General features: G+C 38.4%; 2 protein-coding genes across 2 annotated transcripts in view; both read right to left on the reverse strand.

The window, feature by feature from the left end:
• Window positions 1-2112: 2112 nt before the first annotated feature.
• MSRB2 (methionine sulfoxide reductase B2) lies at window positions 2113-9149 on the reverse strand. Its single transcript, XM_053467146.1, has 5 exons — window positions 8829-9149; window positions 5170-5270; window positions 4210-4286; window positions 2880-3027; window positions 2113-2229 (listed from the first exon to the last, which is right to left on the reverse strand). Exons 1-5 carry the CDS (start codon window positions 8932-8934, stop codon window positions 2131-2133), a joined length of 531 nt encoding a protein of 176 aa, XP_053323121.1. The 5' UTR covers window positions 8935-9149; the 3' UTR covers window positions 2113-2130.
• A 5753-nt stretch (window positions 9150-14902) lies between these two features.
• The window catches only part of ARMC3 (armadillo repeat containing 3), a 30709-nt gene continuing 28908 nt past the window's right edge, over window positions 14903-16703 (reverse strand). The window contains exons 18-19 of the mRNA XM_053467140.1: window positions 15748-15910; window positions 14903-15203 (exon numbers count right to left, since the gene is read on the reverse strand). Of these exons, the coding sequence (XP_053323115.1) occupies window positions 14994-15203; window positions 15748-15910 (373 nt within the window). The 3' untranslated portion in view covers window positions 14903-14993. The remainder of the gene's footprint in view (window positions 15204-15747; window positions 15911-16703) is intronic.

Here is a 16703-nt window from a genome sequence, read left to right on the forward strand (position 1 = left end):
CTGTGAGTGCATTCACCTGTCTAGAGGGGAATTAATGCCCTGACTTTATTACAATATTAGCTGTGTCTGTATTTTGTTTTCAGGATATCCATCTTAAGAACTCATACAATGATATAGACATATATACAGGTTCTGTAATATTTTCATTTTTTCTATAGATTCACACGGAGGGCACTTTGTCACTTTTTCTGTATAATTTCAGAAATAACTGGGAATGGCTGATGTGGTCACCCTATAAATAAGTAATTCAATATAGGTATTCAAGAGATATTGCAGTGCACAGCACAAGGAGATTCTAAATCAACTATAGGAACATCCTTAAAACAGACCCCACATCACACATAAAGAGGATGGTGGATAGATAGATAAATAGATAGATAGATAGATAGATAGATAGATAGATAGATAGATAGATAGATAGATAGATAGATAGATAGATAGATAGATAGACAGATAAATAGATAGATGGATAGATAGAGATTATAGATGCTGTTATCATTATAGCCACCAATGAAGGTTGGAATAAGTGAAGCTAATCAGAAGTTTCTGATTGACAGGCATCCAGTAATACCCGTCTTTATACTGTTTCCAAAGTCTGCAAAGAACACAAACCATCACCGAGACCCAGTATTTCAACTTTTAGCCATTTTTATTTGCTATAATATTATAGTTTATACGTATATAAAGACACTTTTTTTTATAAGGGATACTAAGGAGTTCTAAAATAAGATCAGGAATCTACCATTATCTAAAAATACATTGCCTTTGGCTACTTTTATATAAGAGCATTGTCTATATGCAAGTACAGCGGATGGCTGTTCAAAAATGGCAGCCAACGGAATGTTCTTGCTGATTGGACCACTCCACAGGTTTCTATGGTAATAGGACCCTTTTAAAAACGCTTTAAAAACAAAAATTAAAATACTCTTTTAATAGATAAGCTCTGTGTCTCTTAAAAGAAACTCCACAACAGCAGAATAGTTTTAATATAATTGTCAGTTTATTATACAATACATTTTTTAATAAAAACACAGTTTTGTCACAAAATAAAAGGCTTTAGATACAGACACATCATATTATGTAAGGAGATCAGTAAAATCTCATGAAAAACCTTAACAACAAGATAAAACATATACATGTATCTCTACACCAGAGAGCCATAATTGGGAACTTTGTAAACACGCTACTCCATCATGGAGATTCTGTTGCTTTGAATTGTTAATGGTGGAAACCAAATAGTTCTAACGGAAAAAATAGTACTCGTCAGGGGTACAGACATACAGGCACACTTATACAAACAGGGATTTAAGCATTGAGAAAAGAAATTGTGTTATCACTTATCTCAACAGAAGCTGTCGTCAGTTTGAAGTTATTACATCACATGTAGCAGAAGACTTTTTATTGCTTGTTCTAGGAAATACATTATATTTTATGCATGCTTGTAAATAAGATTAGAGAAACTAATACCTAGGGCGCTCACTAAAGCACCAGAAAAAAATATATTTAAAATATACTGAAAAGTATGTATGCAAACATTCGTGTAACCCCACCCCACCCCCCCCCAGGCATGGCATGCTGTATGAATTGCACAATCATTAGATAGGATCCATGTCTCCTTCAGCTGTGTCAGCTTTTATTGACACCCTTGTGTGGTGGACAGAGCCGTAACTGGTGCTCTTTATCCAGGGGTAGGATCGGAGGCTCAAGCCAGGTGGCTGAAGCGTGCCGCTCACCTTATGGTGCCTTGGTCCTTACGGACTTGGTGGTGGATCTTAAAGTACTTTAGTAAAAGCAACCGAGAAAATGCTGCAGTAATATTTACCAGTTATTTCACGTGGCCTTCATTTAAAAGCAATTTGGCACTAGGTTTCTTTGGCACAAATATTAGAATCATTTGTTGGCGTCACAGTCTGCATTTGCCTCAATAATAAATTTCTCTATATGGACTCTGGCAAGAAGAAAACATCAGCAACAACACAGTGAGCACATACACAGATTACCCATGCTCAATACAATGCTACAAAACTGGACCACAGGACACATAAAGTGTCATAAAAACATCATACATCTTTTATTTTTTTTTGCCTTAAATTCACATATACTACAAAAAGATCCTGAAATAAAAAGGATTTAATTTGGTTTGAAGGTCAATGCAACACTGTTGATACAGAATCTTTGACCGGTGGGAGAAGGTCCATCGTCAAACACATGGCCTAAATGTGCATCGCACTGCAGGAGAGAAAACACACATTTGGGTTTCAATAACCTGATTGTCCAGACTTTAATAGCATGCACGTTTGATTCTATGTATCTTGCTGTGGCTCACGGCAACACCTTAACAATGCCTACAGAGCAGGAATGAACAGGTTAAATAGTAGACCTCACAGAAGCCCAGCAGGTTGTGGTTAATATGCCATATGCTAAACTTCCATGAGCAATGCTTAAAGAGCCAGGACTGCTTAATGGTTTTATTCGGATCCCACTATATTCTAATTTGCGTTGGCCTGTAGTTAATCCCAGAGGTCTTCTACAATTTGGACAAAATGTGAATTTGTGCGCCACTCCAGAAAAAACTCCAGAAACTCCAGAAAAAAGGCATCATTAATGTTTATAGCCTTTTATTTATATATTAAAGGTGCTGTTCCACTGAAACAAAAACAATAGCCATATTCTCAAGTATTTTAAGTGAATAAATCTTAGCAATTATGTAGTTTTGATTTGTCCTCCGAAGGTTTAATTATTTAAAAGCTAAACAAAGCTATTTCAGTTTTATTGGCAAAGACCTATCATGCCTAATTTTTGTGTGATCACCAGCAAAATTGACAAATGAGGCAAAATGTGATTAATTACAAATAATTTCTGGGTTTGAGCACTTGTACCTCTTTGCAAATGACTTCAGTTCCAGCAGATCCTAGCGAGTTATCTGGACGCCTCAGAACATTTGTGTCACTCTCATCCATCCCTTGGGCACCATATGCTTCAGAAAAAGAAGGCCATCCGGTTCCTGAATTGTACTTCTTTTCAGAACTACAAAGGAGAAGAGAGAAACCTAACATTCAACTTAGTCCCTCTGTGGAAATCCTCCACGGATAAATATTCTTACCAGGCCGGGACAAATGCTTGGTGGGCCACTGACCACTGGAGCGCCATAGTAATCTGATCTGCTGCTCCAGTGGCTGGATATGGCCGCCCACAAGCTACGAGAACATAAAAAGTGTGCATCAGCGCATATCTAGCTATTGGCCGCACCTACACATCAGGATTGTAAAGGTTTCTGTGGTGTGAATGTACCTGGATTTTATTTTGGACAGGTGCTAAATGTATAGCTGGAAACACTTGGGATTTGCCCAGAGACTCAGGATGAAGCACTGCTTCTCGGGGTCACAGAGGAGAATCTCCAATTAGCGGTAGCAGCACCGAGGCATGCCAACTCCCCACCCAACCCCTGCCCACTCTCCACCCAACCCCTGCCCACTCCCCTCCTAATCTTCAATTTTTCAGCCAGCAGACCCCCCACTGACTCCAAACGCATTCTTCACTTTGTGGTTGGGTTCTGTAACAAACCTGGTAGATTATCCTTGTCACCAGCAGGATGTCCAAGAAGAACCATTTGCCAATAATCTATAAAGAGGTGTTTGGTGAACCTCCCCTCCTGTACTGTGCTTTCCAGACATCTTATGAATTTTATTAACACGGCTGTGTTTGGAATAAGCATATGAAATACAGCTAAAGCCAGAAAATAGTTCTACGTTCCAGATATAACTTCAAAATATTTATATGGCCACCCTTGATGTGCGATTCAAATGTGGTCATTTCCCATGAGCATATGGAAGACAAATGCCAAACATTTATTCCATAATAACAGTTAAGCCGGCAATACATTTATGATCAAATGGTGCTAAGGAGGAAAAAAAGGAGGTGGATACCAAACCGGCTCAACTCCCCATGGTTTAGCAGCCCAATTATATAAATCTCAAATATTATAGTTGAAATAAGAGATAAATGTATTTCATAGTTTGCAAGCCCAGACTCAAGCTGCTTGGAGATGGTGGACGCCGAGAACCTACAGTTTCCTGAGATTGCCGGTTGCTGAGCATTTTATAAATAATGGCTTTTCCTTCTTTCAATGATATGACCGTTGTGTTCGTATCGTAGTCATTTTAAGCACAGCTGGTAAGAGAAACGCATGCAGCAGATGACAGTGATTACCTGAACAGCGGGGAGTTGCAGCAGACACAGTGATAGATCCCTTCCTCTGTATTGTTCAGATGAATTCCGCTAAAGGGCTGGACATACAAACATTTTGTTAACACAGCAGGACGCACAAGGACAGTGTTTGCTGTAGAAAAGTTAGAACTTTACAACTTTCTTCCAGTCTTTTGGGGGATGTTCTTTAAGTCAACAAGAACATGGTTCATGATGAAGAAGCATAATACAAAGATTACAAAAGCAGTAAAGCAGAACATCATAAGGAATTTGGGGTCTTCCTACAAGGATTGACATATGTTTTGTAACACGTGTTGTGCTGCTACTTGGAAACCAGTGATTACCAGTCAACACACCAAGTTCAGTTCAATCTGAAGTTTAAGTTTATTCACGTGAGTTGGCACAAGAAGACCTGAAAATGTGATAATTCTCTGGTGAATCCCTGATCATCTCATGTTTTCCCCAAAAAATACTTTTGAGCAGTCTTAGTCCTGCCTACGCTAAGACTAAACACAGCAAGGAGGGCCTGGGACTCTGTAGAGGTCAACACAAAATACTCTGAAAGATTATCAGATTAATTTGGGAAAGAAACAGAACCAGTATAGTCACTGGATGAATAATGAATTATCAGAGAACTCTGCCCCATGTAACTACCAAAAAGCCCATGATATGCATTAAAAGCGACTCCAGTGAAAAGTATGAAAAGCGGTTTTACTAGATTGCCAATCTTTCTACCAACTGGCCCATTCCATTGGTTCTAATGGCGATAAGACCCCTGGTCGAATGTGGCACCCAAATCATTTTCACAAATAAACAGATTTATAGAATAGCCCTGCCCCAAATATCCTTGTGATAGAACAAGTAGCATTATAGCCACAGTTACAATATAATACAGGGGTGATCATTGTACGTTTTGCTGTTACAGCTGAGGTTAAGGCATCTTCATATGAATAATTCTCTTACCAATTCAGTTCCCTTTTCTCTGGTCACATAGTACTGTTCAGGTGTAAGTTTCTTATGCCAGTCGACAGAAACAGTCGATTCATCGTATCTCGTAAGTGACCCTGAATAAATGTACAACATATACAACATATCAATTTATAATTAGGTTATTTTCTAAATCATAAATAATAAAAAACATAATTATAAAAATTATTAATATTCATATTAATTAAAACAGATGTAAGCAGATATGGAAACATCAGTAAACACAAAGGCACTCAAACTGCTGGTTGTGTTTATTGAGCTTCTGTGGTGGCAGCGACCTGCCCTATATTACTTAGACTTCTTCCTTTGAGCTTATTAATGGCGCGTAGGGTTAGACATTGAGTCAGCTCATGCTCTTGTTATGAGGTTTGCTCACATAATGTGCATATGCACTTGAGCAGTTAGCAATAGCTTTTTAGGATTTGTGCCTCAGGGCTGTAATCGCTTACTTGCCAGTATCGTTTTACCGGGTGGTCTTCACTTTTAGTAAAAGTCTAAGTTTTAGGGGACTTCTTTAGGGAGTTCTCTGTATGAGTTAATTCACTCATATTCCAGAATGGACTTTCAAACAAATACTGTGGATTTCCTGTTTGATCAATGCAATGAATGTAAACTGATCAAGGTACATGTGAGGTTTATAGGAAGGAAGAAAGTGGTAGGTTTCAAAAACACTGGGACTAAGGACCAATCCTTCACAAATCACCATATACCGGTGGGAATGCATTTATTTGAAATCATCAACCCATATTCTGGCCTGGGCCAACTAAACCTAGGCCTAATTTAGTAGGTTGGGTGGGAGGGCAAGTGGCAGCCCCTCTGTCGCAAATTGGGGAGCAGATTGCCCAGTTGGCACCCTATTAATATGACTCCGGCCGTTCAGCACTGAGGACATGCAGCAAGGCAAGGACTCTACTCAATAAAACCTAGAGGTATTAAAAGTCAACCTAGGTCACGTATTCTTAGAAACTATTTCTAGTCGTGCTATCTGCTTTATTACTGTGAATGTCTGAAGATTTATAATAGGAAAGCAGATAAGTGTATATCGCTACGTCGTAGACAACAAATAAAGGTTATTTCCGTCAACCTCTGCGCCATTTAGGTGCTAAAATATTTACTTTATTTTATTAAATAGTTATACTTGGAAAAAAAATGTTATCATTATTATTTAGTCTGAGTCACCCAGAGAAGACTTCAGTGTTACTGGTAGGGATTACGAGGTAGAACTTGGACGGATCAGTTTATCAAGAGGGAGGAGTGCAAGCTGGAGCGAGGCAGCTAAAGTGCCCGGCTTCTTATTATACACGGTTCCTCTCGGCATAAGTACCCTCTCTATCAGTCAGCTGAGCCTGAGCGTCTGGCTTAGGTCCGCTTTAACCTGTTATATATCATGGTTATCTCTCCCTTCTCTACTACGAGAGGACTATACGTTGATCAATTGTCCTGCTTGGAAAAGTGCTAATAACGACGGAAATTCAGGAGATTGTTTTTGTCGCATTGCTTATCCAAGTTTATAGCTATTTATCCACAACTAAACATTATTTATTTCAACTTTTCTCACTGTCCTGGGTCTAGCACCTTATATTTCAGGGTCATCGGCCTCTATTAATATTGGTGGTTATTTTTAAGAATTGTTGGACCCACAACAGAATAGTAAGAACTGAAGAGACAATAGGTGTTTCATAATAGAAATCTTATTGCATGGCACCACAGATTTACGTTTCGTATATTTCTCATATTCAAATACCCCTGTGGGGCCACAGCCAAACGTACATTCTAGATGTACAGAAAATAGGACAGGGGCAGATGCATCAATGAACAGAGAAGGGGGAAAACTCAACAAAGCAAGGTCAGCAATGGGGTAGGAATACCGTTTACCCACATACATTAAACCGTTTACCCACATACATTAAACTGACATGGAATCTATAAAATATGAGAACGCTAAGCATGGCCCCCTGTCATCTGCATGGTTCCTGGCTCAGGACAGTAGACTTCACCCAGCCACTCAGTAATTTGAGAAGTTAGTTCAAAGGTCGCGTACGTGTATTCATCTGGGAAAAGACAGCTTGCAGACTTTGATACTTTATCAACCACCCAAACACAACAGCACGTCAGGTCTTGCTAAGATATCATTTTTCTCTTAGCGACTGTAAACAGGTCTAGAAACGCTCGCTTCTACCCTGTCCAGTTCCTTTGTTTATTTATTTTAAAAACAATGTAAGAAAAGGAAACCCTTTTATTTATATTAGTAATGATATATATATATGTACTGTATATATACCGTATGTAAGTTAACTTCAATCATAAAATGTATTTGTTAAATAAAAATCGACATTTGTAGCAAAAGTTGCCAGAATAGATGAACATGTATACAAATGTTTAGTGTTGTGTTCTTTCCCACTACACTGTTGAAATGAAATTGAGAGGCGAAAAATGGATATTACACTATACTTTTAGATTGTAAGCTCACAAACGAGGTCCTTAGAAGCCCGTCATTTTTGCCAGGAACTTTAAAGTGCCATAAGGCTAGATGGCAAGCTCATGGGCATGTATCTGTGTGTGTTAATGTATATTTATTATGTATTTGTTTACCACCCCAAACTTACATTGAACAGCGCTGTGGAATACGTTAGTAATTAATAAATAATAATAATAATAATAAAATAATAGTAATACATTCCACTGGTTATTTCACGCTCTGAGGACTGCGCATAATCCATTATTATTCTGGCACCAAAGGCGACCAGGACCCGTTTTCTGTAAAAATGTGTTATAAAAACAGAATAATTGTGTGAATTGCTATTAATAACACAATCAGTTTGAGCGGTATTAATAATGATTGCACTATTATTCCCCTGTGCATCAAAGATTTATTCTTGGTTGATTTGCGAGGGAATACACCCTAGCATATGTTTATGTGTCGGGCTCCTGGTATCATACAAAGCAACGCCATTCCGAGGGTGGCACAAGGATGGTAAACTAGAAGGTTTTATTAATTTATAACAGAATAAAATGTTCCCTGTGAAATAACCAGGTAAGAAAATGGAATACGCCTTTCGGCCATCTAATCAATAAATCTATGCCAAATCAATACATGTAATTATACACAGATCGTTTCCCCAATCCCCGGCCGTATGTGTAAAACAGATAGTCTTCAACCATGAAGTTTGCTAATTAAATTCAGCGGTGGGCCATTCCTTGGCGCATGTAATTCCTCTGCAAAGACCACAGATGGTGCAAGCACTATAGGGAATGGAAATTTCCAGCGCACATATTCTATAGAATGCCTGTATCATCTCTTACAGAGATCCAAATGATGGGCTTAGAACAGCTGGGCGACCCTTCCATGCCTCACGCATACACTACTATTTAACGCAGAAGGATAGAATATACATACAGAAATAACACACACAAATCCAACGTGATTGGCTACACACTAACGCATAATTCCTGTGGTTCCATGACAAAGTGCATTATATTAACGTAGCACACCTAAACAGCATTGTACCGCGCTGCCGAATATGATGGCGCTATATAATCAATACATGATAGTAATCCCCATACTCTGCATGGCGTACATGCAGCGTGCAGGCACAGGGGATCTGCGTGCACATATACACAAAGCGCATACTCACCAGCATCGTTATGAAGCATGTTTGCTGCGATCCTGACAGCAGCGACCGGTTTAAAGGTCCTCTCTCTCATCAGAAGGGTGCTGAGGTTGCGCAGTATCCGAGCCATGGTGCACAATGTAAAGAGATGGGCGCCCTGATGCCTTCTTAAAGAAGCAGCGCTGCGTGCAGCTAACAGACCGGCTGGCTGGGACTGTACTCAGCACTGCACACTGCTCGGCTCTGAGGTCACTCCCACCCGTGATGTCATTCCCAGAGCAGGCCAGAGTGCAGTGGGTTAAAGGGCACGCCAGGCGCTGATACTCTCCATGCTCTGGTTACAGGATCAGACATGTACTGCGCCTCTGTTAACTCTTAAAGTGCTGGAGCAAGCTGAACCGGGAACACTATCCCTGGGTAAATGTTACAAACACCGTACAGCGGCCAATAAGAAGCACAGAATTTGACAGCAGATAAGAACCATTCGGCTCATGTAGTCAGCACATTTTTAGGACATAAAGACCCAGATTAACCCAGATGGTGACATATTTGGCATTCACATTTAAACCATTTAGGGTTTTTCTCCATTATCTGGAGACCTTCTCAGACTATCATACAATTATATGACATTATTAACTAATAGCCCCCCTCCCCCCAAAAAAAATGTTAACGACAGATGGCAAGCTCTTAAAGTCAAATCTTTACACTAGCAATCCTTAGTGTGGTCTGTTTCTGTACTTGGAAAAAACAATCATTAAATCAGGGTCTTCTGCTCTACTTCAGTTACTTTCTTTAACCCTTAAGTACAAGAGCATTTTTTGTGTGTTCGATATGTTTTTCTTAAACTTTATTTCCCTTTCATTTAGGGTACCCTCACAAATTATATTGATATATATAAGCCATTATTTTATAAATAAAACTTAAAAAATCGAGGTTTGCTTGTAAAATAAAATATTCATAGTTTTAAAGGTATGTAAAGTATGCACAGTACAACCCCCTATATTTACATCATTTTTATTTATATTAATTTCTCCAAATTCTTGCTTTTTTATTCCCTTTTTATATTTTTTAAACCAAAATTATATATATATATATATATATATATATATATATACACCTCTTAGGGTCATTAATTAATGAATAATAATAAATAAAATAATAGTTAAATAATTAATAATTTTAAAAAAATTGATTACAGCGAGACAGGCAGAGAACAGAACTGTATCCTTGCATGTGATTGGCTGTTCAAGCGATTACATGCATGGGAATCTGCTGTAGATGGAAATGCCTGTTCTCTGCTTCTTGTACTTTGTCCTAGCAGTTTCCATAATAGTATGCACGTATGCACGCGTGTGTATGATGCTGAAGTTGGCCCTTTTTCAAGCTAGCTGATTTATAGGGTGTTTACTACTCCATCAGTCTGTAGATAAGTGTGTGGATGTAGGACTTTGGGCTTCTTTGAGATATGTTTGTGAATTCCATGTTTAAACTGTGTACGTGTGCACTGAGACGGAGTTATGCGAAGACTATTTCTGCATCTATTATTTTTGGAAATATACCTTTTAGAGGTACTCATAGCTGTGTATTTCACTATTTTGGTGTCCCTAATAGTTTTTATCTACACTTCCACTTATGGGAGTTTATATGTTTGTCATATGTAAAAAACCACAACCGGTGGTACACACATGAGATCATTTCTTGGGAGATCAGCTTCTTAGAATCTTCATCACAATATATTTGAGCAGCTTTGGAGCCGTCAGACCTTTTGACCCTGAATCATTACTACTCTGCCTTTCTCTGCTTCACCAACTGCAGGGAAATAGCTCCTTCATTATGTTATAGCCGCTATGATTGTCTACACCCAGAGGGATTGTGTATATATACTATATATATATGGCGATATGATGCTTGTGGTGACATCAAGCTTGTGGTGACATCATGCTTGTGGTGACATCATGCTTGTGGTAACATCATGCTTGTGCTGACATCATGCTTGTGGTGATATCATGCTTATGGTGCACATGGCAGAAACATTTAAATGCCCTTCTATAGGCTACATGGCCAGACAGGGGCTCTTTTGTTTTAAGGGATGGCGTAAGGAGGCTTTTTGCCCTGTGGCTTGATATTTATGGCAGCTCACTTGAGGTGAATTGTGCATCCCAGGACAAGATATGAAGTTTTAGGTAAAGAAAAAACAAAATAAAATGTTTCACACAATTTTATCTTATAAAAATATAAAAATGCATGAAGTTGATTCAGGTGAATATGAAAATAGAATTCCACTTGTGTTTTCAGAGGAACACCTCTCAGCTGTCATATATATTAAAGCGGAGGGAAACATATAAACGTGAATCTGTGGTAACAGATACATATCTATATAAATCATTAGCACCACAAATGGACCCTTTTAACAGCATTATGTATGTGATTGCGTTATTGTGAATGTATTTCTGTTACAAATTATGTATTTAATAATACATTTCTGCACTTTGTTACATTTAATTTAGTCACCTGTGTTATCTTTGAGCACGAAAAAGAATTTAATTTACAAGGTCACATTGTCACAAGCTGCATCGGTGCCTCTTTCTTCCTAAATGTATAGAAGTCATTTACACTGTCATAAACACGAGCAAGAATCCAGACTTTGTGTTAATAACACATTAATACATCCGTCCTTTTGTGTACCGGAACTATGTAAATTGCCGCAGGTTTTACATTAACATCTACTATTTCTATGCTACTCTTATTCACCGGCAGACCCACAGCTGGTAAAGATGGACCCCAACTGTACAGGAAGATAAGAGCGGCTTATATTCTCATTTTTGAAGGGACAGTCACCATTACAGTATTTCTATGTGGCCCCCGAGCAGAGGGAGACCAGGTGTGACATTATTCCACAGCATCCATTGTCTGTTTAGGCTGTAGGGTGAGAGGCTGTAGTCAAAATATTGAGATGGAATCTGGCTTTTATGAGTAAAAAAAGAAAAAAAGAGAATTTAGGTAATGGAGGAGAGAAGACTGAGAAATGGGGAGGAATAAACAAAGGCTGGAGGAGACAAGGAAGTCATCTTGGGGTGTGTGGGGGATAATGGTGCACCAAGACTTTGTACTTCCATGTTTTTTGCTTTTTTTTGATGGGGGGTTCTACAAGTATAAATACACAGTTAACATATTAGTGTCCAGAGGAAACCATAATTCAAGCCACGGTTCCCCAGAGACCCCCCCCCAGGGAGTGTTGAAGGGTCACTCTTCACGAGTCTAAAAATAGCTCTCACCATGTTTAGCTCTGAGGTCCAATTAGTTGGACTGCCCAGCTTTTATGTTATGGATATTTGATTCTATTAACTAAAAGTAGCTGTTACCATCTGTAATAAAAATAATGAGTTAAGTTTAACCAGAGGAAGGATGGAGCCCAAACACTGCGTACCCCAAAGAGCTGCAGGAATGGCTTCCTTAGGCCCGTTTACAGGGCGTTTTTATGAAATTCACTGGATTTTTTACCCCAGAGTTCCGATGTACTCTATAGTTTAGTAGACAGTGCCCAAAGGCAAAATTGCTTGTATAGTTGTGGAAATACAAAGCCATATTATCATTATTGATTTAGATAGCACCAACATATTCTGCAGCCCTGTACAATATTGACATTTGAGACTTTTCAGACTGTTCACAGAATTGCGGGCATTTTTAAGAATTGTTTATGTGCCTCTATCTGTCTGTCTGAATAATCTAATCCATTCAGTAAATCCTTAGTGGTTTAACAAACAAAAAGTGCTGAAACTAAATATACAGCCTGTACCAGTGGAAGTTTTAAAACATATTTTATTCTATTTAGTCGAGCCCACATGTGGCTAAACTTGGAAGCCAAGAAGGCATGTGCCATGGAGGTGCCGTCTCATTTAACTAGATTGTTAAAATTTTAGCATTTTGATCATCTTTTTTTTATAGATTTGACAATCTGGACAATACAGGGAATGGGGGAGACTCATATAAAACATATTATCTGTGGCTACGGAGGCAGACAGGAATGTGTGTGGCTTATCTCGCTCATGGCATACCGGTCCATGCACTCCTTTTACTATCAAACACAACATACGGTTTGCTGCAGATTGTGTAACTTTTTATGGGACAGCTTTAAAAAGAACTGGTCTGTATATATTACAATATTACACAATGTTATTTTACACTATTCTTTGTGTAGATATAATGGTTTATTACTCCTTCCCTGACTCCACAAATCGAAATGCTCTGGAAAAATCACCCATGTTTATTTTTAATTAAAAATGCATGTCTCGCCTACATTTATACTTTTGGACTTCATATTATTATAATTATAATTATACAGTACTTTGCGTTAATTTTTGAAAAGGCTGTTGGTTGCATTATTGCCTCTAGATGGCAGTATACCTCTTCAAAATACCTGGCATTAAGCTGCTCTCACACCTTTTTCTATACTGGGAGAATTGTTATTATATTTTATTTATTATTATTATTTTTATTTAGTTATATAGCGCCAACAATTTACGCAGCGCTTATTCAAGGGATATGACAAGACTAGAATTGGCAGACCAAGACAAACCAATACATTAGGTGGAGAGAGCCCGGCTCGCAAGCTTACAATCTTATCAAAAATAAAACGAACACTAGGCATTTTGTTACGAACCTTCTGATTATATAGCGCTAGCATTTCCACCATTAGCATCCAAGCAACGGATCACACAATCAGGGACCGATGACTAAGAGTATTATTTGTGGAAGAGGTGGAATGGGAATTTAGCAACTGACATTACCATCAGGCCACCAAGAAGCTACCTTCTGGAATGGGAATTAGCAATGCCATGAAACAAGGCTGATCTGCCAGAGGTAAAAAAAAAACCTAAAACTCTTAATATATCCATCTCTTACACTATTTTAATCTATAAAATACATATACTGTATGTCTAAAACAAATTATATCAGTGTTCACAGAGGCAAAATGTAGCCAGTTTTTGGCATCAAACATTTTTAATGCAGAATTATTACCATTGAGTTAAAAACAATATTTATGTCAGCAATAAAACATATTTTATTCGTTCCATATTAAAGTTATAGAGATTTTTATTTTTCAGCCCAAATATCTACCAAATGCATAAAAAGCACTCGTCACGTAAATCTCTCTTAATTTCTCATGATTCCCGGTTATCAGGACATTGGAATTCTACTTTTAACTCCAGTAGGAAGTTATAACACTCTGGATTCTACCCGCATGGTTTGATCACATCAGCCTCGAGAGCCGCAGAAACAAAGTATTTATCACGTGAAGCACAATATTAAAATAACGGGGGATTTTTTTTTTATTGATGCGTAACTCAATAATATTTTATACAGGCTCAGGAATAATCCAGAGCACAGCATCGTCCTTTAATGATTCTAACATCTGTGCAGCTGACAGGTCCATTATAACAAAATAAAATTGCTGCTCTAAAAGAGCCAACTAGAACGTGGGAGAGCGATCACTCGCTCTAGTCATTTGAGCCACAGCTATGTGATTCATTTCACCAGCTTTAAAATAAACTCCTTGTTCAGTGCTAATCCTGACCCTTAAAACTTAGACTGACTTCTGGTTCTAAAATTTCTGGTCTTTTAAAAAACTTCCCTCTTGTACTTCGTTGAATCCCATCAGGCCAGGACCACCTGGCACACCGGGCAAATCCCCGGTGGGCCACCAGCACCACCACACATTCACTCACCCTTCCACCAGTAGACGGATATCCCTGGCCATACGCTACGGGACAGTAAAAATGTAGTGTTCAGCCGTATGTATCCAGCCGTGGGCCTTAAAGTACCAGAGCCATCAGTTTTCATCATTCTATGTACCAAAACTTAAGTCGATATCCAGAGGACATAACTATGATATGTGTTTATGCTTTACTCATTGGATTGATATTTATGTTAATTAAAGACAAGATTTTCAGATCCATGCTCATTATATCAAGTCAAAAGCAATATTCTTGAATACTTATCTTTTAATTTGAGTAATTATTGTGATATTATATACTAAAAAAATTACTAGAACATCAGAGAACAAAAGCTTTTACAGAAAAAAACAGACTGAGCCAATATAATACTTAATGGGTTTATTGCACAGTCAGAAGAACTCTGTAAATTAGAACCTGAAGGATCCAGAAGAAATGTTCGATGATGACGTTTGTATTAAATGTACTGGTAGCGTTCTGCTTCTGCACTTCCCGGCTTCAGTAACGAGCCTGGATTATACATTAGATCAACAATGTATGTTTCCATAGAAAGACAAACTCGATTTCCTTGTTGGGGTGAATCATCAAGTAATCTTACTTCGTTCCAAGCCCGACCATAATCTCCGCGAGTAAGGGAACATGCAATGCCTACCCGATCTGCGATAACCTATAAAAAAAGATGGCATATGAGAGAGAAGTGACTAATTTAGTTAGCTTGTTCCTTAAAATGCACAGCCTTCATCCTTTGAATTGATCAACTGACCCGCAGGAAAGCTCAACCACACAGAGTAGTAATATTATCGCCAAAAAAGGCATCTAAAGACATCCCAAGAAGCTGCACCTCCGTCCAACACACATAGTATAAACTTAAATGACTCTACAAAGAACTAGTAAAGGAGCACAGAAATAATCCAGTCATCGGGAAAATACTACTACTGGCTACTTGAGGAGCCTTTCTTTAGGATTGCCTTTGGTGGAAGCCTGGGGTGGAAGCCTGGGGTGCCTGGGGTGAAAGCTGCATTTCATCATGATGCAGATGGAATACAGCACCTGAAATTAGTTTTGGGGTCCTGTATATAGCCGTTAGCAGGATGATTAATGAAGACATGAAGACATGGGGACAGCTAGCATCACAAGGGCTACATTGCCCTACTTTATGCCCCTCAATTTCCCAGAGAAGACTTAGATTTACCGTAACAATCAGCTCATACCTTAAAAAGTAATGCGCGATGATAGAAGATTCCCTTTTTAACCCTTCCGATTGGTATGACGTTGCACTGTAACGCAAATTTCAGTTCACTAACGTGCAGCTCCCAACTGAATTCATGCAGCCGATCTCTCTGAACAGGGCCACCCATCTTCTCAGCGACAAACCTTCATTAAAAAAAAAACAGATTCATCAATTTCACATTTTTGTGACATTTTTTACAAGTATCATTGAAAAACAAAAGTAGCATTTTGCAAACTACCATTGACTGATTGCTGCAATTATGCTGGAATCATTAAAGGAATTAAAATGGTAATGTATGCAGCCATTGAAGCATCTTGTCTGTTGAACTGCATTTTACGTAAGATTAAAAGCCGACATAAAAGCTTCAGATGAAATCAATTTTAGTTTAAAGACCAGAGAAATTAAGCAAATATAATGATTATGTCGTTTAGAGGCAAAGGCCATTTAGACGAAGCAGTATTAGGATCAAGTGTGAAGAGTCTGTTAATCCTAAAATTCATAGATCCTTAACCCGCAGAATTAAGGGATTTTATTATCACAAAGTATCTGCTGCATCTTTCAAGCTACTGAAAACATCGCAATTTTCCATTTCCAACGTAGTCATTAATGCAGCGTTTAAATCCCAAATTATGACAAAGGAGGATCAATTAGTCCAAACATCCTAAACCTGGGGTAAGAGGATTTGCTTTCACCTTTAACTGGATGCTTATATAAAAGTGCTTTCTGCAGGGTTTCGCCGTCCTGCGAGAACTCATACCCGTAACACTGTCACATACACAGTTTGTGGGTATTTATTAACTAAACATAAGATTTGACTGCATATGAGAAAAAAAATTTCCTGATGTAAAGACTCAATCCATAGTAAGTCGTTGGTCTCGTCTTAGATTCAGGAAAACTACATGTCTATCCCACGCATGTTTATATTCATTTACTGTT

This window comes from Spea bombifrons, chromosome 5 (genome assembly GCF_027358695.1).
Source record: "Spea bombifrons isolate aSpeBom1 chromosome 5, aSpeBom1.2.pri, whole genome shotgun sequence".
NCBI lineage: Eukaryota > Metazoa > Chordata > Amphibia > Anura > Pelobatidae > Spea > Spea bombifrons.

What these genes read in the sequence shown, in the direction of transcription:
- MSRB2 (XM_053467146.1), bottom strand. Translation starts at nt 8,934, where the DNA reads ATGGCTCGGATACTGCGCAACCTCAGCACCCTTCTGATGAGAGAGAGG. An exon ending in GAGAAAAGGGAACTGAATTG is followed by an intron (nt 4,287 to 5,169) that starts GTAAGAGAATTA and finishes TTGTATGTCCAG; the next exon opens with CCCTTTAGCGGAATTCATCT. An exon ending in TGCAACTCCCCGCTGTTCAG is followed by an intron (nt 3,028 to 4,209) that starts GTAATCACTGTC and finishes TCTCCTTTGTAG; the next exon opens with TTCTGAAAAGAAGTACAATT.